This window comes from Aulostomus chinensis, chromosome 17 (assembly GCF_037954235.1).
Source record: "Aulostomus chinensis isolate RoL2024-O1b breed Wild chromosome 17, RoL_Achi_v1.0, whole genome shotgun sequence".
Taxonomy (NCBI): domain Eukaryota; kingdom Metazoa; phylum Chordata; class Actinopteri; order Syngnathiformes; family Aulostomidae; genus Aulostomus; species Aulostomus chinensis.
The window spans coordinates 21,296,709-21,319,197 of record NC_141336.1 but is presented as its reverse complement, the minus strand read 5'-3'; the positions used below and the strand labels follow the sequence as shown (position 1 = coordinate 21,319,197).

Below are 22,489 nucleotides of genomic sequence, written 5' to 3'. Positions count from 1 at the left end.
TAGTCCCCTTTCATTTGCCCCTGGATCTTGTCAATGTTGAACAGGCCTGCAGGAGTGTGACTGCACATTGTCTGACCAGACACCCTCATATCTAATAGGACAATGTCTTAACACATCAGCGTTGAAGTTAAGTCATCAAAGTGCTTCTCACTGGCACTCTGTAGAATATCAAGGCAGACATGAGACATCTGGACATAATCAAGCTCTACCCGTTTCTACTGTTCCTCAGGTGCTGCACTGCTGCGTGTCCGGATCCACTCTCCACACCCAACAGAGCCGCTACCTCCTCAGCCTGTCAGATTTGTCCTCAGACTACGACCTTATGTTGGGACAGGTTAAGAGCTTTGAGCCGCCACCTTCCCAGACCACCGCCAACGACTTTGGCAGCTTGCTGACTGTAGCAGAGGGTGAGGACACATGGGTGAAGCATGTCTGCATTCACAGTGTGAAGCCAGGGGATGTCTTAATGCCTCCTTTTTCTACCCCACTGTGTTCAAGATGGCACCAGCAAATAGAATAACTACTGCATTCATTAGGAAATGTATGTGCATGAGAAAGTTTTTAAACGATTACAGCTATTTGCTGTAATTTGCTTGTCAGGAGGACAATCAGTGCTACTTCACTATGGCCCCGTACTGTACTTCATACCATAGAAATATACGTACACTCTTCAAAAAATCTGAAAAAGGTTACATAGAAAAGCAAACTCTTAGTCCATCCATTTGGAGCTCTCCATTAAATGTCAATATCTTATTAAAAGTATGAAAAGGAAATCAACCATCAAAGGGAATGGAATGTTCGCATTAGTGCTCAGCCTCAGAGAGAAGACCCATTATGGGGTTTGGGTAAAAATTTAATTTTTTTTTTCTTTTTTGTGACCTTGTGATTCCATTAGGCAATATATTCCTCTCTCTCACTTTCTCTGGCTCCTCTCTCTCCGTCTCTCATGTCGTCAACTTCTAAGATGTCCTTTGAGCCCAAAAGCACAGCACATTTTCACTGAAACAATGCAAGACATTTGGACAATAGTGTTCGCTTGGAAAATTTCACCACACGTCTGCTTTGTGGTACACAGCTGCACAGTCTTAGTAGAAATAACAAAACACTATCAAAAGGGCAAACCAAAGAGTGCCGACCTAGTTATATTCATGCCCCCACCTCATATTGATCAAGTCACTTCAAAGGGCCAGCGCATCTCTAATGCAGCTTGGCCTGCTTTCTAAAGAGCTTTCTCCACTTTGATGGGGGATGATGGTATTGATAGCACTGTCACAATGCAGGAGTGCATCTTCTTGTTTTTCCCACATCAGTGCAGAATAAAGCACAGCATGCCTTTCACTTCTGAGTAAAAACCCATGAATTTACATAAATGCAATTCACTAAGTAGAGTCCTATTCAGCAGCCTGTAAAGATGGAGGTTCTCATTAGCACTCGGCCAGTTTCAACACTTGTCCATTGTAAGACGACTCAATGGGCTTTTCAAAGTTGTCTCCCATGATTAGGTGCTACCTACTTAGAGGTGCGCTGGCCAAGCTATTGTGAGAAATGAATAAAATACTCCTATTGGTATTCATAAAGGAGATTTGGCTTTGTGTGAGAAGAGCTAACAGAGATGATAGCATGTCTGTACGCAAATGTGAGGCTTTTGGAATATGGTACACGTCCATTTTTCCTTATCTCAGTTGATGGTTGGTGTATCTACCTTAGCGCCTCATCTAGTGCCCTCATTCTATTTCCAGAAAAACGACGGCGGAACATGGAGTTGATACCCCTGACAGCTCGGATGGTCATGACTCATCTGGTGAACCATTTGGGGCATCACCCACTGAGCGGTGGTCCCGCTCTCCTCCATAGCCTAGTGAGCGAAAATCATGACAACCCCTATGTGGAGTCGTCCGAGCTGTCCTCTGAGGTCTTCAAAAGCCCAAACCTGCAGCTGTTTGTCTTCAATGATACAACCCTAGTGTCCTACCTTCAGATCCCTGCCGAAACCCCAACTGTCGGACAGCCCCCCCACCCCTCCTCTCAAGTGCGTGTCATTGTCCGTGACATTTCAGGCAAATATTCGTGGGATGGGGCAATCCTGTACTGCACAAGCCAGGAAGACTCTGAAGATGTGGGAGTTTTTACATCAGTGGATCGGCCTTTTTCTGCCACTATGACATTCGCGCCCAACACAACCCAGTCTACTTCTCCAGCGAAGGGAACGCACAAAGATCATGGCTCTGTCTCGGAATCCCTCGATGAATGTTGTGATGAGGAAGAGGTAGATACTCTGGATAAGCTGTTGGAGGATCTTGGTCACAGCAGCCCCGAATGCCTGCCCCAGCCGCAGCTCAGACTAAACCAGCCAGCCCCCTCACCCCTAGGCATGAACCTAGAGCAAGAGAGTGCTATCCTTGAGGCCATTCTCCGCCAGACTCAGCAGGAGGAGGAGCAAGTGAGGAGGTGGGATGCTGATGTGAGCTTTCGGGCGGCTTGCCAGCGGGAACCATCCCACCAGGAACCGAAAGCTCCTTTTTACTTCTGCAGGTTGCTACTTAACGACCTTGGCATGAACTCTTGGGACCGAAGGTATGCTACCAACTGAAATAGGTTATGATGATTGCTCTGTTTACTTGACAAGTACAGACTGAGGAAGGTGCAGTTATGGGTCTTTAACTGTCTTTTTTCTCCCCACCATTCATCAGTCCTCAAACTACACCTTAAATGCAACCACTCAGAAAAAAAAAAAAAAAAAAACCAAAATGGAGTTAAGAAAAAATGCTAGTATTATTTTTATACTTCTTTATGTCACCGTCATCCTCAAAGTAATTCAGCTGTCCCTCAAAAGAGGACGGGAGAGAAAGTTAAAAGCAGGCTGGATTCTGGAGTGACTTAATCTCCTCTCCACAGGGTAAAAGTGCCCAGCTGTTTTCACAAAGGTCTACCTTGCAGAGCCACATCTTTGCAGTGCTTCCCTGTAAATTAAAAGCTTGCACTTCCTAATGGGGATGGCGCAACTCACACACAGCTTGTCGGAGATTGGCCTTTGCACCTGTGCCTGCTTTTCCTTTGTTAATCTCAACAGCAAAACAAAACTTCGAACACGCTTTTGTTCTCCATTTGCTTGAAGATTTTGCCACTTTAAAAAAATAAATAAATAAAAAAGCTGTTAAGAAAACGGTTATTTTTATTTATTGTTGCCAGCGTTTCCAGTACACAGAATAAGGTTGGGCAAAGTTTCCAACTTGCCATCGTCAACTGAGAACTTTTACAGTACATTTACTTTGAATCGATGAGGCAATAGATGATTAAATCAGTGGAACAAAGTACGAAAAGTCACCAAAGAAAGTCAATGTCCAACTGAGATACAGAACTGAAAATGTCACGTCTAATTAACGCTTGTTTTTATTTTTCTACAGGAAATGTTTTCATTTACTGAAGAAAAACTCCAAACTCCTGAGGGAACTGAAGAATCTTGATTCCAGACAGTGGTAAGGTCAATGAATTGCATGATGGTACACCCTCTATTAATGATGTTTGTCTTTAAACCTGCCCTCACAAGCAACTGGAAACAAGTCATACATTTATTCAAAGCAGCATCATGTTGCCCTCCCCCTCCCTTCCTAATCTGCACCATCTCCCGCTGATCACAGGCCTGGAAGTCTCACTGTCTCTCTTGCTGTCCTTCCATTACTGTGTCTCTCTACGCCCAGTCAATAAGTTTTCTGCACATTGCTAACAACAGTAGCTCATTAATGAGCGCCCTCAGGATCAGCCCCCAGTCTCCCGCATGGCCAGACCTGGCTTGGAATGAAGAACCTGTACACAAGCATGCAGTGTACCCTAAATCTACCTGATGTACTGCCATGGCAACAGGAAAAGTCAAGGGTGGGGGTTTGGGGGTACTCCTTTTGAAATCATGTTTCTGGAGGAAGAGTGGGGGGAAAAATTACAGACAAACTTGTTTTTCACATTTCACCCTCCTGATTCTATTGAGCAACTCAATTATACCTACAATTTGCCTGGATCAGCAAGGTATAGCACTTTGAGTCAGGGATTCACATGCAAAGCCATTTTCATTTGAAATAGTCAGGAGCTTTTTTAAAACTGGCTCTGGCTCTGTTGTTCTTTCAATATTGACTTCTCTCTGTTTTTGTTCTGTAGCAGAGAAACCCACAAGATTGCCGTGTTCTACATTGGAGAGGGCCAAGAAGATAAGTGCTCCATCTTGTCAAATAGTGCTGGCAGCCAGGCCTATGAGGATTTTGTATCTGGACTGGGATGGGAGGTAAAGACCACTAGATCTTACATTCAACACAGATACATACTCCTATGCATGTTCAATGCTTACGTGTACGCCTAACACACTAAACTGTAGAAATATCCCTCAGGTGGACCTGGCCACACACTGTGGCTTCATGGGTGGCCTCCAGAGGAATGGCAGCACAGGTCTAACAGCTCCGTATTACGCTACCTCCACTGTGGAAGCCATTTTCCACGTCTCTACACGTATGCCGTCTGATTCTGATGACTGCCTCACCAAGAAGGTAAGTCCTTTATGTGTCTGAGCATTTTTTATGCTCCTCAGCACATTTCTGCTTTTCCATGCTAGTTGGATATGGAACTGTATTATCTGTTTGATGCAATGAAATGGCTACACAGTCCTGCTTGCTCGGAGCAGTGTGTTGTTGTAGCCTTCAACTCCGTGTTAAGCTGTGATCAGGAGGTGTGACTTCAGAGTACGGGCATTGATTAGTGACCCTGGCCTGGCCGGCCTGAGGAGTAGAGAGTTGCAGGCACATGAGTGAGGAGAGGGCATTTGCCGCTGTGGTAATGACTATGATTCTGCTATCCCCTGCCCCCCTCCCTGTGTGCTGTGACTAGGGCCTGGACTCAGCCATTAGCTCTCCCTGCTAGAGCAGGCGCCGGCCGGATGCCGGCAGGATCCTTTTATCCAATTCCTGCTGCCGCCACAGGAGCGATCGATTGGGTTCTGCAGCTGGATGCTGGACTGTGCACATGTAGCAGTTAGCACGAAGAAATGAGCCGCAAGGCCCCTGCCCGTGCTGCCAATCTTCTCATACAGAACCCTGCTGGGAAGGGAAATTCATCAGGCTCTCTTCATCTCCACCCAGCCTCCAGTCTTCCACCGATCCCCCTCCTTCTCCATTTCACAAATAACCGCCTACTCATTCCAAACCCATCCTGAACCTGTAGGAAGAGTGTTCAAAAATTAGGAAAGATTTAGATTTCTGTCTTATTTAGATTCTGGTCCTGAATGGAGTGTGCTGCCACTCTATTTCAAGTCATTTTACTGGCACCCTGTTAATTGCTTAGTCCAACTTTTCACACATCTCCGCCCCAGCCGCTGACTCTGCAGAAACAGGCAGCAGGCTGGCAGCACACAAGGATGCTTCTGTAGAATATGGACGGGGAGAGAACAAGAATTGGCAGAATCAGGGTTGGTCTGTGTCCACGTAGGATATTTCCCTGTCAATTTAAAACTACCACTTTTAGTCCAGCGGTCTCCCACTTTACTGCCTGTAACCATAGAGGTATACTGTGGGGGAGAGACAGATGGGGAGCTCGCCGGTTTGAAGACAACACAAGGGAAGAAAAAACAGCCAAACCCAAAAGAGGACAAAACATGAATTCCTCAATCCAATTGTGGGTTTCAGAGCAGTGTAAGCTGCAGCAGCAGCAGCTGGCTTCAGTAATGTGGTTATGGAAGCGACCTGCAGGGTTGGGGTCAAGCCATGTATGTGTCTGTGTATTTGTGCTAGAAAAAGAGGGAGCTAGACGGGTGCTCTCGCTATCACAGTCGCCCTCAGGCACCACAGCTTAATTGGACTGCGGCAGGTTGTTTTTATGAGGAGCCGCTTGTGTTCTAGGGCTCTCTGGTTTGCTGTATCCGTTTGTGTAAAGCCCATTGGCTGGGTGGGAGGTCAAAGAGGGCTAATTGGACAAGAGCCTTTGACTTGAATCCCATTTTATTAAAGAAGTCTCAAACATTTGGATGTGATTAACAAGGGAGTAAATAGATTGTTGCTGGAGATGATTGACTAGAGCAAAAGCATCCTCATTAAACTTGTGATTCAGCTAATCCACATGGTAATATCTTAACCCAAATTAACATCTTTGTGTAGATTGTGCGCTGCAAATGCATATTCAACATTTTCTCTGAAATTGTCCCAGTGACTGACCTGCTTGGTACCTGCTGATCCCTGGATAGACAGACTGAACTGGTGAACACCAGTAATCAGCTTGCCGTGGATTTGTTTAAGATTACTGTATTACCATAATTAAGGGGTTATAATAGAATGTGCTAATTGCATTTTTTGTGGCAAGGGCATGTTTCTTAATGGCTCATTAGGCCCACAGTACATTGGCAGATGTTTTCAACTGAGTAGAGGCTCACTTTTCAGTGAGGGAAGGATGGCTTGATTCGACATCGCTGGACTTCCAGCTAATAAGCGATCCACACTTGTCAGAGAATATAATGCAGCCATGTCCATCTATTTAACTTTGGAAAGCTGTTTACCCATTTCAAACTAGCATCAGTCAATTTCCTGTTATTTAAGTGTATCTGCTTGTCCTGCCCAGTTTCATTTGTGTTTGTGAATAGAGTGGAAATGGGAAGCAATTTAATCTCTGATGGGGAAGTTAATTGGATTTGAATTATTTGGTTTTAAAATGCTCAATTTTGTGCGTTTTCACTTTGCAATTTGAATGCGCAGTGAAAGGAGTCGTCCAACTACGGCCCCAGACCCCTATTTGCGCCTTTGTTTTCAAAGTTTGTGATTAAGCTCTAAGCAGTGGACATCTTGCACCTGGTGCCTTCACGTCTTTGTGCAGTATACTGTGCTTCTAGTGGAAAACATACATAAATTGAATGCTATATGCAGAAATACAAGCTAGTTATAGTACTTTAAATTGACGGTAATAAACAATCAGTCATTCCCTTCTTAGACCTCTGTTTTTGGCTTCTGGAGACAACTTGGTCCTGAGACATGGGCTGGATAAACCCAGCGGCGTGTCCCAATCCTCCTAAATTTGTGTTCCCATCATCATCACCATAGGGATGAAATTACATGTACTCACCAGGCTCTTGATTAGTCTGATTTTGTTTGTTTGTTCAGCTGCGTCACCTGGGAAATGATGAGGTGCACATCGTGTGGTCAGAGCACACCAGGGACTACCGGCGTGGCATCATCCCAACTGACTTTGGAGACGCGCTGATTGTCGTCTACCCGATGAAGAACCACATGTATTTCATCCAGGTCATGAAGAAACCCCAGGTAAAAGTCACTGTTTTGTTAAAGCTGTTATCAATAATACGTACAAGTTGCCCAACACGAACACAAAACACTACCCTTATCAAATTGAAAACAAGTCGCTTGGACTTCGACTGGACCAACTTTCACATCACCAAAAATGCATTCCTCATGCGCATTGATTATGTTGTTCAGAGGGCACATTATCCCCTTTACAGCTCTGTGTCAGTGATCATGTTTGCAGAGTGGCAGCGATAGCCAAATTAAAAGTAAACTGTTGTTCCTGAGCTGCAACAGCCCGGCGCCAGCGCCGTTACTCCACCTTTCCGGCCCCGTGCTTTGTTTGTAGGCGCATCTTCATATTTGATGTAGTGTTGACGGGGGGGGGGGGGGGGAGGGGCAAGTCCTGTCAGACATTTGTAGTCACCTGGCAATTTTCATTTCATTTTGATGTACTTACCCCTTCATCCACAACTTTTGCAATATTGCAAGTACTTTAAAATTGACCTGCCACTAACTTAAGTGCAGGCAATGCCAATTAGGAGAGAAGCCGAAACTTTGCAATGTGCCAGTGATTTTACACACTAAAACCTAACTATATAATTGATTGCATTACACGTTACATTACTAGTAACTAGAAAAAAGTAATCTGAGTATTTGTAGTGGCCCATTACAGGGGCATGCTACTTCTGTTGGATTTCCACATACATTCATACACAGGTGTTTGTTGACTTCAGTTTGCTTGAGTAATTCTTGGAATAACGGATTTACACAGGCACACATGCCGTACTCATCCTGAACGGCCCTTGTTCTGAGGGTCAAACTGCTGCTATACTCCAAATAGCTATTATGCTGCAAGTATAAAAAGACAACCTTTAAAATGAAAACCTGACCATTGAAAGGGCAGGGAAGCACATACAAAAGGCAGGTTCTGTCAGAAATTGAGGTCTGGGGACGACAGACGTGTAAGAGACTGCTGGGGTGACGTGGAGATGCTCTGTGCGTTGCCACGAGATGACAACTACTCATTCAAGATTTCTTTGATATGTATTGAAACTAATATATATGTGACCACAAAAAGGCTCTTGATTATCTGTAGCTGGTGAAAAGTTAGCTCGGCAGGTTTGTTTTCTCAGTTCCTTCGTTTGATGAGTTGAAAATGTCATTTCGGACACTGAATACAAACAAAAGACAAATAAGCTAATTGAGAGTCGCTTTAAAAAAGATTGCTGTCATTTCTGTGAGATTAACCTCTTTTTTTTTTTATACGTCTTTGACATCTTTTACAAACGTGGCAGATAAATCTTGATATTTTCCAACCGGATAAATAAGCCGGGCTATTTTTAAGCCCTGCAGTAATTTCCAGCCTCTGGTCATAAGTTAAAGCATTGCCTTCTATGTGATTTACAGCTTCTCCTCTGCTGCTGCAGTTTCTGTCTGAAGGCTCTGGGCCTCTCCTTCTCCAGTGGTGCACTATTACCCACACTGTGTATGTGCTCTCAGAGAAGGCTACTCTCCTTACTCAACAAGCTTTCATCTCGGCATCTTGATCGCACTGCACTCCATGTGTTGCCCTGCGGAGCATCATGAAATTTCTTTGTCTGGCAGCGTTTTTCATATAGTGTCGCATCTATATTCATATTATTCAGCTGAAAACAAAACACAGTATGATGTGTCGTGAATACCTTTTCCAAGGGATAATCGGCTGACTTGTGTTTGTGTTAATGCTTCTTCTCTTTTATGATGGTTATTTATTCTAATGACATTTACTACAGCAGTTATCACGTTTTATCAGTGAAATTAATTTCCATATTTGTGAGGTGCATACACACGCACACACACCACTCACAAATATAAGCTTTTAATAAGCTAACTCTGTCCATTGAAATACGCCATTAAATACTGAACTTGGGAATTTTTGAAGCGTTTGCATCTTAGAAATGACGGTCGCTAACAAATTGCGAAACACCAGTACAGAGTATGTTGTGGATCTTAAAAATGGGTTGTAGCAAGTTCTGTAAACCACCTTTTATCCATGTGCAAGTGATGGATACCATCTGGTAGTCATAGTTATAGACCACAGGAAAGTAGGAAGTCAAACATGTCTCAGAGTTTTCGATGGCTGAAAGATATTTAGCTTAAGATATTTTCACATTTTGTTCAACGGCATAAAACAGATCATACCACTCTCAGAAATTTTGAATCTTTCAAGTTTCTTAAAAATGAGTTGTTGTTTTTTTTAACAAGGGGCTAAACGAGTTTACGGAGGTTGTTGATGTACAGCATCATCATTCCAGACGCGTAGAAGAAAAAAAAAAAAAGGGAGCGCAAAGCTCAGGTTTGGTGATATCAAAGTCAGTTGGTGTATTCATGTTAGTTTTGCACTTCTGACCGTTGCATTTGTGCTTCAGAATCAAAAGTTTATGATTATTACCTTAGGGAAGCTAAATGTGCATGTGTCATAAACAGTTGCTCGCTGTTTGTTTTTAGTAAGTCACTAAATATTTCCAATATTCTTCGAAAATTTGTTTCACCTTGGGTGTTGCAAGTGTTTTCCTGCAGATATAATGGTATCTGCCTGGTTGTGTAATTTCTGTGTCAAATCCCTCTATTGTATATTGCGACTGGTTATTATACTCCCTGAATTACCAAGAGGAAGACAGCAGGGCCTTTTGGAGAGACTTTGACATTCACGTCAACTTCCAGGTCAATGACCATTGGGCTCCAGTGATTAAGGGCCTGCGTGAACAGACGCGTGTAGCCACACACACTCACACGCTGCTGCTAAAATGCATATTGGCGCTTTGTATTTGTTCGTTAGCTCAATATGAGGGCATTGTTTGGTATCGATTGTCATTTTAATTTCATTTACCTTACATTGATTCACATTAGATATGTATGCTTGTCATGCAAAGTTAGGTAACATCCAATTTCAACTTGAACCTTTGCCCTAAACAGATGGAGAAACGGTTTAAAAAGAAGAACAAAAAGATTTTTAATCAATCTGTTCTTATTTTAAGCATTACAGCAGAAAACAGATGCAATTAATTTCATGAAGATCAATGTGGATGTTTAAATGGCACATATTCTAAACTTTTATACTCACCCATGTTTTTCTCTTTTATTTCTTCAGGTTCCCTTCTTTGGGCCTTTGTTTAATGGCGCCATCGTCACTGGGACGCTGCTGCCAAGCTTAGTGCGGGCTACCTGCATCAATGCCAGCAGAGCTGTCAAGTCCAGGTTGACTCTCTACCAGAGCTTGTATCCTTTACTCCTCATGCTTTCTGCTTCATTTACTTTCCACCATCCCAATGCGGAGGTGGTTCCATATAGCAGTCCAACTTGTTTTTATTCAAACTGATCAGCTAAAGAGCTGAAAACATTACAGGTTGTACGTGTACCTGCAATTTAATGATTCCAGTAGACGTATAATACAGCTGAGCTCTTATTTTCAGCTCAACTAGCACCCTATTTTTGATGAATTCAGCGAGACATGTGGCATGCTTGTCACGTCAGCCAACGTACACAGCTGAGTGCTGACACTGATCTTTATTGGCTGGCTTATTTACATACAGCTATTGAGCCGTGGCTGTTGCACAGCCTGGAGCAGCATGGAAGGTTGTGTGGAGCTGTTGGGTGAAGATAATGTGTCATCATCTATTACTACCGTTTTATGGAGCACAAGGAGAGCCAAAGTAAGAGCGCCCATCAATGAATGCGCACGCACACACACACACACACACACACACACACACACACACACACACATTTGCTTGCTCTCATCCCTCCGCCCATCCATCCAACAGTGTGCCGTTACGAGCCTGACTCCAGCTGTAGTTGTCAGTTGGTTTAAAGGGAGTGTAATCACCAATGGAGATGAATTAGCATGTGAATGCCAGCAGCACAGGATTGGGGAATGAGGTGGGGGGGGGGGGGGGGGCGCGCAGAGTCGGGATGGCCCCTGGAGGGGGAAACCCGATCTCTCATACCGCCCCTCTCCACCTCAGATAGAATATACAGTACCACCCCACCAGAACCACACTCCCCTCTGGCAGTTACAATAGAAACCTCCCCAAGAAAGTTTAATTTGAGTGAAAGAATAAGATATATTGTTTTAGCATATTTTTGAAATTTGGTCCTTAAAATAGTAAGTATGGTAGTCTTTTGGAACAAAGGCCTGTATGTTCTTTGCAGGCGGGTGTGCAAGTATGTGTCTGGTGTTTCACAGACCATCACATCCCCTGGTCTCCCACTCTTAGATCAGACCCTGTCTCTGTGTCCCCCGGGGCATCCTGAGAGGCAGATGTCTGTTACCCGACGCCAAGAGAATTAGCGCAGTATGACTCTCAGTGCCGGGGGAGGTGGGGGGGGGGGGCAGCTATGGTCCTGCCTGCTTCTGTTAGCCCCTGGGGGCTGTGGGGAACAGTACCAGGCCTTTGCTGGGCCACAAAAGCTTTACCTGGCATTCCTACGCAGAGGAGCAGACAGCACAAAGTCATGATCTATGTGAGGAGATAAGCGCTGCCTCTGGAGTTCTGGCACTGATAGGCTGCCAGGCCTCACACAGTCCAAGAGAGGAGATGAATGGGTCCGCCAGGCGGAGCACCCTGCCAGCACCAGTATCTGCATGACTGTCTGCTGTTTGTCTGCTAGAGGGCTTTATGAGTAGAAAGGAAATATATGAACTAATGAATCCCCACAGTGTTGACTCTTGATGTGAGATGTTCTCGTAGAATAGCCTGAGTGACAGCACCAACTATTGGCATGAGCCGTAACCCAAGACTTTGACTCTTATACGCACTTTCATCAACGTGTCAGCCTTTTGCAAACTTCCCCTGCACCAGTTGTCATTCTTCTATCTTCCTGGAATATGTGGCTCTTAATCTTTCTCTGCCTGGAACAATGACCCAACCTTTATTTCTTGGATGTGTTTCATCTTCTGTGCAAGATGAAAATCCTCATCCTTAGTTTACCCCTGCACAATGCCTTAACAATCCACCGACTGCTCTCCGCCTGTGAGGCCACTCTCCAAGGTAATTAGTTGAATATTTCTTCAAAGAGAAGCTATATGACCCCCATGTGTCCTGATAAAAGGCGGGTATAGTACTGTGGCCTCCTCTCTCGCTCCGATACAAGACTCGAGAGGACTCCAGCAGTCTGCTGCAACGCTCAGAGGATCTCTCAGGCTAATAGGATTTGATATCGAAAAATGACCACTAGCAACATTTTCAGAAAATACACACACACACACACAAATAGGCTACACAAGAGTGTTTTCCAAATGGATATCCCTCCTTCTATATCTTTATAGTATCCTCTTCCTGTTGCATTTGTTGTCTTGCTGTGTCCTGTGCTCTTTGTCAGTTAGAATTTATATCTTTTTGTTGGATTTTTTTTTTGCGGGGGGATTGTTTTTTTTTTGTTGTTTTTTTTTGTCAAGACACAACTGTAGACATAATACAACAAGCCTCTCACAGACAACTCATAATGTATCATTTATTATTTATATGCCTGATGGAAAATGCAGCTGGTCTAGCCTTGTGTGTTCTAAGTGTATCGTCTGCAACTGGTCCATCTTTTTGGACAACTTGTGACCACAAAATGTGCAGTCTAAAACAATTTAAATTTGGATGATTTGTCAGCAATTGATTAACCTAAGTGAATGTCCTTTGGTGGCTCTATTAATGGAACTTAGGACTGCACACAATCAGCGAGCTACTGGTTTGTTTGCGTCACCTTTGCCCAGCTTGGCAGACTTCCTCACTGCTGCCATGTATCACAAAGATCCTTCATACTGTCTCTGTCAAATAATGTCTTTATCCAAGAGTTAAAGGTTTATTTCTCTCTTCAGCAAACACTTGAGTTCGATGTGCTGTCCATCACACTATTTGACGGGGGCATTGTTAAGGGTAAAAACTGGCTGCGTGTATCTGTGCTGGGGAGATGGCAAGTTTCTAATAGGTGAGACAGTGCGGAGCTGACCTTGATTCAGAGACATAGCCTCCCCACTGGACGGAATCAATAGCTTTTGCACACTGTCCTTAGCCCCCATCCTTTGCTCTGACACACACATATACACAATAAACACACATGCACGCACACACAGATCCATCTCCAGGCAGCGATCAATAACCATAATCTGTTTCTGCCCTTCGCCAGTCATGCGAGCCAGGCTTTTAGGTGGTGTGTGTGTCTGTGTGTCTGTGTCTGTGTGTGTGCGTGCGTGCGTGTGCATGCACAGTTGCAGAAAGATGAGAGGGAGGCCTGATCCCTTCAGTGGAACCCAGAAAGCTGCTGAAGTCTGTCATGTTCCCTCACAGGGATCACTTGAGCATATCTACAGTCCCCCAGCTCCACAAAAAATGATGTACATCATTTCAACAAATGTATACTGGCAACATAATATATATGACATCCTTCTTTGTTTGCTGTTACTGCCCCCCTCTCCACCCCCAAGACGCCATCATAATTACTACTGTCACTGCTTTGACGATGACATATTCTCACACCCCTTCTGAGCAAGTTATTGTCCCACTCCCTCACTGCGTCTTTGTCCAGCTCGCTCTTTTGTATACTGTAAGATTCCTCACCTAGCAGAGATGAAAGTGGGCCTGTATAGCCGATAGGGTGTCATGAATAGGATCTGCCATGTTAGTGTTGTCTCACATGAATTATTAAGCATCGTTGATAGGTCTAATTTGCCAGCTGTTGTGCCATAAATGTCTGCAGTCTCATGGATAATACTTGACAGTCTGTATCACTGTGGAACACAGTGCTTGAGTGGGCACAGTGAGATGCCAAGCTAGTCAGTATGTGGCGGGTTGATGTAATGGTCTGAGCCGGTTGGAGTGTGGCTAGCCAACTTCCTGTTTATTGAAGAAAGAGCTGTCAGGTGGAAAAAGTTGTGCTACACAGGAAACGCCTTGAAAATCGACTGGATTCATGAAGGATCGTATCCGTAATGTGGGATGAAAGTTCAGGAAGGCAGTTGGCTCCTCTGGCGTGGGTCTGTCATTGGGGGGGTGGAGGTTCTGAGTTGTCCCTGCCTTGACTTGGCCAGGGTGATTTGGGTAGATCCTGGCATTGGCTTTGATAGAGCGGTTGAGAGTTTATGCAGTATTTGGGGAGCTACCGAAAGAGGAGGGGTCTCTCCCCCACTGAATGTTTTAACCTAATCCCATTATCAGTGTAGCGCACTGCCTCCCAGTCCCCCCCACCCCCTCCTTATCCCTACCCCCTCTCTCAACCCTCTCTCCAGCTGACCAGCTGTTCCTGCCGGGACTCACGACAATGTCCGATGTGTTCAGATCACTGAGTAACCCCCCCTCCCTCCTCCTCAACACTCACACCAATACACCCAGCACAATCCATGCACAACCGAAGCAATTGCCTAGCCCATTACTGGAGCCTTGCAAGGCCTTGTGGGAGGAGGGTGTTAGAGAAGGGGGAAGCTTTCAGGGTGCAGAGGGGGCAAACACAGGCCTGTCAAACCAAGAGCCCTGACTCAGAAGGAAGCCCTGCTCGGATGGCATATGGCGTCTAGCTTCATACAACATGCAAAAGTATTCTCTCCCTTCGCCCCCCTCTCATCCACCCCCCCCCCCCCGTCCCTGTCTCCCTCCCCTGCTGCTAATGCAGAATGACTCATAGCATTACTCATTTTTTTTCCTTCGATGTCCCCCCCCCCCACACACACACACACACATCAGTTCCTCCTCCTCTTGCCACCCAGTCGGTAACAAAAGGCGTCCACTGCATGGCACCCACACCCTGAAAGCCCTGGGGGCCCAGCCCAACCCAGCCCAGGCTTCATGGGGCCGCCCCTTTTAAACACAGGTAAAGCAGGCGTGGAGCCAGACGGCCAACAGCAGGGACCCACAGCTCTGCCTGGGGTACTACGCACACACTGCTGGTGTCAAACTGTTGTGCCTGTTGGCGTATTTGGTTTTCTACATATACGGGAACTGCTTTCATTTTGTAGTGCATCTGGTGTTACCACCATGCAGCTAGTGCTATCTTATTTGAAATTTGGGGGGTGGGGTCATGATTTCAGATTAGCCCTCCATCCATCCATCCATTTTCTATACTTCTTATCCGTTAAGGGTTGCAGGGAGGGGGGGCTGGAGCCTATCCCAGCTGACATTGGGCGAGAGGCGGTCTACACCCTGGATGGGTCACCAGTCCGTTGCAGGGCCATCAGGAGCAATTAGGGGTTCAGTATCTTGCTCTAGGATACTTTGACATGGTCACCGGGGAAACTGAGAATCAAACCGGCAACCCATCGGTTGCTAAACGGCCACTCTACCTCTGAGCCATGCTGCCCCCTAGATTAGTCTTTATTTAAATAATTCCTGTTTCTATTCTAGCTGTGTAGTGTCAGGTGCTTTACATGAGGGAAATAGCTCTCCACCAAACAATCACAGACTGGAACTTTTAAAGGGCACTATTAAATAGCGTCTGTAGTATTTTCACTCATGCTAGTTTCTAGTTTAACCCAAAGAATGTCATGCTTTGTGTATTTTTAAACTTGACCCCACCCCCCACCTCATGCCCCTCCGCTTCTCTCTCCGTCTGTTATGCATTCATGTCTGACATCTGTCCATTTGTGCGCTGCAAAGTGAAAGCCAGCAAGTACTGAGACCGTTTCGGGTGGGATCACCTTCTCTGAGCCATTCAGCTCTGGGCGTCAGTTGGAATGGCATGATAAATTATTCTATGTTTTTCGGCAAAACTAGCTGCTAGTTCAGGACTAGAGAATCCTTTTTTTTTTAATGTTTTATATTTAAATTCCATTGGAATGTTGAAGCTGGAGTTAAGATATGAATAAATGTCAGTTTTATGTAATTGTTTGCATGTAAGGATCCAGTGTGTCCTCATAATACAGAAAAATAGTCAGTAGCAGTACTAGTGAGCAATAATACAAAAGCATGTGCAAGAGTTTGAAAAAAAAATATGCGGAGAACTTTTCAAAATTAACATTTGATTGAACTTTTCTAACTTTGTGCTCGGAGGCATCTACAGCACTTTTATGATCCAGTATCTTGAGAGAACTACTAATAGCGAATAATCATCCAAATGCACCACTAATACTGGTAAGGGAAAACTCAGCGTCTACTCAGTAGTCACAGGTTCCAGTAGACGTAGTCATCAGCTTCAGTTCAGCTTGGCAGTAATGAGAACATTACACACGGGTAAACACACTAATTTTCACCCCTTTTCCAGTGTGTTGCTCTTGATTGGTGTCACCTGTAAAGACCATGAACACAAATGTCTCCAGAGTACAAGCTACACAAACCTTCATGTGTACGCCGTGTCTCATCTGATCCCACCAGAATCTGTCCTGCTTAGTACTTAGACAGGAAGTAACACTCAGGGCGTGTTTCCACTGGCTAACTTTGGCTCGGCTCTGGTCGGTTTGGCCCCGTTTCCATCGACCCTAACACGGTACTAACCGCTCCGCTGGGGTGCCAAGCGAGCCAAGCGGGTACTAAAATGTGACGTAAACACATAGCAGGACGTTGATTGGGTAACTTACCCGCTTACGTTGTCTACTTCCTATTTCCCTTTTATTTTCTTCATGGGTGTACTGTTTCTCCGCTTAAAGCCTTGCCTGTGTGTCGTCCCTTACTTTTAGTTTCAGCAAAAACCACAGACGGAGCAACAGGCATCACGCTGTCTCCATGCTGTCCGTTGTTGTGTCGCACACAAATTACGCCGGGGAACTCTCGGCCGGTGAGTCCACCCACGCTGACGTGGTACCCAGTGCTAGTGGAAATGCACCCGTACCAGAGCCAGTGGCCAGTGGAAATGTGCCCTAACACTAACACAGCACGCAACACTAACGATGCATGCTAATGAGCTGCTAGCTCCTATGCTGGCCCATTTAGAGGGGGCGGGACTCGGGGCTGAGAGTGCAGCCCAGGGATAAAATTTAAAAAATGAGTGACCATTGCATCTCCCTCAGACAATGACAGGAAGACCACCGATACAAAGACAACCACGTTTGTGATGTCAAACTAGACACAACTGGAGAAACAAGTCTCCTTAGCAGCAGGCTGAGAGTCAATCTCCTATCTTTTAAAAAAGAAAAAAAACCCTGCATGAACTTGCTAATGTTGGTGTAAAAATAGTATGTGTAACAAAATGACTGTTAGTTTGGCTTCAATTTCTAAGAGACAAAATTTTCCTGCCAAGAAAAAAAAAAGGGAAATGTTGTATGACTTTCACACTAGCAGGCCATTGGTGTCTGTCCATTAGCCAAAAATACCCTGACCTCTGTGTCCTGGCTGGACTTGTATTGACTGGATTGCTGTTGAGGGGACATGTTCATTGTGATTGATGTGTGTTGGTGGCACTTCTCGTGCTGGTGTTAGAAATGTCTGCTTTAAGTGATTAGCATCCAGCTAGCCATTCCATCTGTTCCCCCTAGCCCTGTTTAATTAATGAACTTTCTTTCTCCGCCCTGTAGCCAGCCAGCCAGCTCAACACGAAAGCAAAAGCTGTTAACCCTCTCAGGTTATCCAAATGGATGCATGCTGCCTCACCACCACCATCACCCCCCCTACACACACACACACACACACACACACACACACACACACACACACACACACACACACACTCCCCAATGGGTGCATTCTCATTGATTAGTTATGTTTTGTTTTCCCCTCTTTTGTCTCAGGGTTCTTGAAGGGAGGGTTAATGAGCTTTCCTGGCAAGCTGTAGCACTTGGAATTCGGGAATAAATGGGAATAATTTTTGTTGTTGTTGTTGTTTTGTTTTGTGTTTTGTGATGGGCTTGGCAGAGATGTGAAGCCTTGTGCCACTGTGTGTGTGTGTGTGTGTGTGTGTGTGTGTGTGTGTGTGTGTGTGTGTGTGTGTGTTTGGATGTGTATGAATGGCTTTGAGGGGGTGCGTATTGCATTTCATCCCTGCTGGTCCATTATTCCTCCTCAGAAGCAGGGAATCTGGAACACTCTTTAACAGTTGGCTCCGTCACGATTCATCCACACTTCCAGCCATCTCAGCAAAACTCTTGTCTTGCCCTCATTTTACCACCAAGTACTCGCTCCCTTCCTTTATATGCCTTCCTCCTTCCGTGTCTCTTGTTACAAGGCAGTGGACAGCCCTTTGTCCGGCTAAAGCTGCCCTCTTTTGTTTGGTCTGCCTTTTTTATCCTTGTGCTAATCGCCATGGTCGTGTGCCTGAGTTGGACCCCATATTTCACACTCAGCTCTCCTTTGTTTGACACACCGCCCCTGATAAGAATCCAAATTCTAGGGCCTCTGTGATATTGAAATCCAACAGCGGCGTAGAAAGAACCTTCAATCATCCATTATCTGTGCTCCAGTGATTACCATTCAATCTCTCAGGGTCCAGGCTCCTCATCACTAGCCCCCGAGCTCAGGCTGTCCCCTGAAAGAACGTGCATCCCTTAACGCCTGTGTCACATTCAAGTATATCCATAGATATTTCTGACTCTGTCTTGAGACAGTGCTGCCTTGAATGCTGCTGGGAAATGTCAGTGAAATGTCACTCATCATTCTGCGCTGGAATCTCTCCGTCTCTGATGTGGCCTCAGTTTTTTTGGGGACCCTTGTGAGGGCACCTTGTGACATTATTGAGGTTCTTTGTCCCTAAATGGCCATTAAATTTCAGTTCTTTTTTTTTTTTTTTTTTTCAAAAGATGAGGATTGCTCTTTTTCCACTAGGCTGTATTGCTTTTAATGTCACATACTTAATTGGCTGTTTTAAGAAGGAATTAGTTGATTATTTATAAGTTGCACATTAATGCCTCTTTAAAAGGTTCAAAGGCGGTGTCTGCTCCTCCGCTGGCCTGCGGCCATTGTTCTCTTTTAGAGGGTGTCATTGTGCCCAGCAGCATTTGCATTTTTGCACAAAATGGAATTTTCTGCATTGACAGACAAGGCAAGGCAAACAAAGCAATAACAAATACAAAACATTTAAGGATGCATCGCTGTGCATTGTCCACCTCTTCTTACAGAAAACGGCCTTTGATATGTTAATGCTGATAGTCTGTTTTTCATCGTCAAGTGATGGTGGTGGCTGAAAGAGAAGCGCTGAGGAATATTAGTCAAGTCTTCACCTCTCTCTGCAACAAGCTGCTGTAATATTGAGGTTAATGTAAAAGTTGGGTTGGTGTAAAAACATTTGAATGGGCGGGCCTGACTAATCTTTAACATGTTTCTGTCTGTTATACTATGTAGCAATAATTAGCATTTCAGTGTTTGCATTACTCAGCCTGCTGATTCTCCTTGGAAATGTAGGAAAAGCTTTGTGTTGCAATTCTCCATCACTCTATATTTAGATGCACAGCAGCTCTCAGTACTTTTGTTTAATGTAGTGTACACATCTTCATTAGTTATGTATAACCTCTAATTACTATTGATGAGACTCTAGCTGATTTGGGTACAAATCTATAGCTTTTGTTATTCAAATGAGTGTTATTTACCCTCAGATCTCCAAGCCAGGGGGCTTTGGAATGGGGCTTTGTGCACGCAGATATAGCTGGGCCGCTCTAGCTACACCCACTTGTTTTTGTATCTGCCGGCTTTGACAAAATCCAGTCCCCCCCCCCCCCCCCCTCGCATCATCACCCGTTTGTATGGATGTATAGCACTTCCCGCTCCTCCATCTGTTTTTGTCCACCCATGAAAAGGTCCATTGTAATCTGCAGGATGCACAGTTGACGTGCTGCAATCTCTGCTTAAACCAATCAAGACAGCACACCAAACTTACTCCACGATTCCAAGGGGCCCTAACCCCTCCCACATGGTCATTTTGAGGAGCTGGGCTCACTGTCTTCAATTGGACAAGTTTTTATAACAACATTGTCTCCGTCATCCTTTTTCTCCATAAAAGCTCCCAAGTCTGAAAGGGGCTCCATGCGTGCCCACTGGATGATCGCAGGCTCCTGATTAACCCTGGAGTGACTAGCTAATGTCATTGAAGAAGGGCCACCTGGCTGTGAGACTGTACAGTCAGCTGCCACTGAAGGGCCAGAATAGGAGACGACCAGGTGTTGGGCTCCAGCCCCCCTAATTGTTGCCATGTAATAGCCTGCTTGACTGCACAATATAGCCCAGGGGCGAGGATTAGGAAAAAGCTGTTGCCAACGCAGGAGTCCATTTTCTTTTTTGCTTAAGGTTTTTTTTTGTTGTTGTTTTGTTTTGTTTTTTTAGCGTGTAGGTTTCTCTTAGTGTACATGCTTATCTATGTACACATATAGGCACCTGCCATTGCTGTCCTCTCATCCACTACCACAATAGCATCTCTGGCACTCAGCCCCTTATCGTCCAGTGCTTTAATTCCGGAAGTGTGCAGCTAAATGTATTTTTTTCTGATTGGGAACAACTCTCCATCATTTCTAAAGATGAAGGATGGATATAGGAAGGATGTTAGAACTTAGTTACAGGTGCAGCTGTTGCCTATAAGAAAGGTCTTATTCGTCTCTCTACTAGAGAGCACCTTAGCGAGTGCACAGCTCGACCAATGAGGCTCCAGTCATACAGAACGTGAGCAGAGTGTCAACAAAACCTGTTTCGAAATTTTCTTCCAAATGCAAAAAAAAAGTAGATCACTTACCCAGAACATTATCCATACACTCTCCAGCAACTTAATGATCATCCTTCAAATTAAAATACATCCTCTTTGATAAAAAATATGTTCAAATTTTTAAGAAATGTTGACAATTATGTCAAAACCAGGTTGATCAAGAAGTTTTCCTGAAACAAAAACATTCTTCTTTCAAAGATTCCACATGATTTGAAGAAGTTTGACAGAAATTCCCCTCTGACTTGCTCGGAAAAAAAATACCATTAAAGGCTATAACCTGCCATTAGCCTCGAGCAGGCTCCAGGATCCAGGATCTAGAGTGGTTCATTTTAGAGCTTGTTCCCTGTAATATTTCTGTCTTTGCACTGAATTTCATCAGGACTCATCTGTTAGCTTTTGAGATATCCTGCTAACAAACAGATGCATGTCAGAGATCACATGACCTCCCTGCCCTCCAAAAACATAATTGCCACATTTTCCTTTTATGATATTTAATAGTAATTGACCCCACAACAACATATTATATTTACTAGAATTTTGACAATTAGGTGTGATGTTCTGCTGACTAAATATGTAGTTACTCGATAAAGAGTTCAGTACCCAATATCAATTATAATGGCATTGATTGAAATATGTCCAAAATGCAAATATGAGGGCAAATTAAATCACTGTAGCTAATCCTCTCTTGCCTCTGCATTCAGCACAGCTGTGATCATATGTAACCTAGCCCTAATCATTATCATTCCCCCTAAATGCCTGGCATTTTGTGTAAGGCTGGGAAGACTAATTGGCCCGATGAACCTTTTGGGCAGTGGGGGTTTGGAATGGGGGGGGGGGGGCAAAAGATGTCATCTGCAGTATGCTTTGGCTGGGAAAAAGAGATGCTTGACGTAAATGTATCACAGTTATTCTGAAGCACATGCCACAAGCATCATTAAAATTTCAGAAGCCTCTTGTTAATTTAGTTTTAATATTTCATCAGTGCTTGTCTTGAGCAGTGTTGTCACGGGGTTAAAATCAGAGCCATTTGTTATGACCCGGAGAGTTGGCACACTTATCAGGGTACTTTGATTTCCGCTGTGCTTTGAGTTCGTACGAGTGGGCAGCAAAGGGAGTGTGTAGCTTTGGAGCGTGTGACTATGATACATACACCGCACAGCGGAGGAAGAAGAGGTGAAAAGCCTCATAAGTAATGAGGAAGATTTCAATTCAAGACCAGGCTTTCAGCATGCCCTACCCTGCTTGACTTTTTATTAAAAGTTCAAATTGAGATTAGATAGATGCTCCGGGTCTCTGACTTGATTCTAAACAATCCAAATAGCAGGAAGTGAGGCACAAAATAAAAAAAGGCATATTCACCTCAGCTCATATGATGCCCACCTTTGTTCTGACCTAATAATGTATCCAGAAGGCTGAGGCATTCATGCCACCCCAGCCCTCATCAATGACAAAGGAAACCTTCAGGGAGAACTCTAACTCAGCCAGCCAGCCAGTCACCCAACTGTATCTGTTAATCTTCATCCCTATCAGCCTTTTGTGGCTCATCTTATTATGACTTTCTGTTAATGCATGGTGGAGGCCTGTGTGACTGTCTGGCTATAATGGGCCTGTGTTTGATTAATCATGTCGATCCATTGTACTTCACATCTAAGGCT

General features: G+C 44.6%; 1 protein-coding gene across 7 annotated transcripts in view; it reads left to right on the top strand.

Annotated features, from left to right (window-relative positions):
• ralgapa2 (Ral GTPase activating protein catalytic subunit alpha 2) overlaps positions 1–22,489 on the top strand; it is an 89,536-nt gene that overhangs the window by 50,814 nt on the left and 16,233 nt on the right. For all 7 annotated transcript variants that reach the window (XR_015109646.1, XR_015109647.1, XM_086181650.1 and 4 more), the window contains 7 exons: positions 230–407; positions 1,740–2,574; positions 3,405–3,476; positions 4,150–4,273; positions 4,377–4,532; positions 7,125–7,283; positions 10,393–10,520. Coding sequence is in view for 5 of the 7 variants with exons in the window: in XM_086181650.1 (XP_086037776.1) it covers positions 230–407; positions 1,740–2,574; positions 3,405–3,476; positions 4,150–4,273; positions 4,377–4,532; positions 7,125–7,283; positions 10,393–10,520 (1,652 nt within the window). In the remaining 2 variants the exon portion in view is untranslated. The remainder of the gene's footprint in view (positions 1–229; positions 408–1,739; positions 2,575–3,404; positions 3,477–4,149; positions 4,274–4,376; positions 4,533–7,124; positions 7,284–10,392; positions 10,521–22,489) is intronic.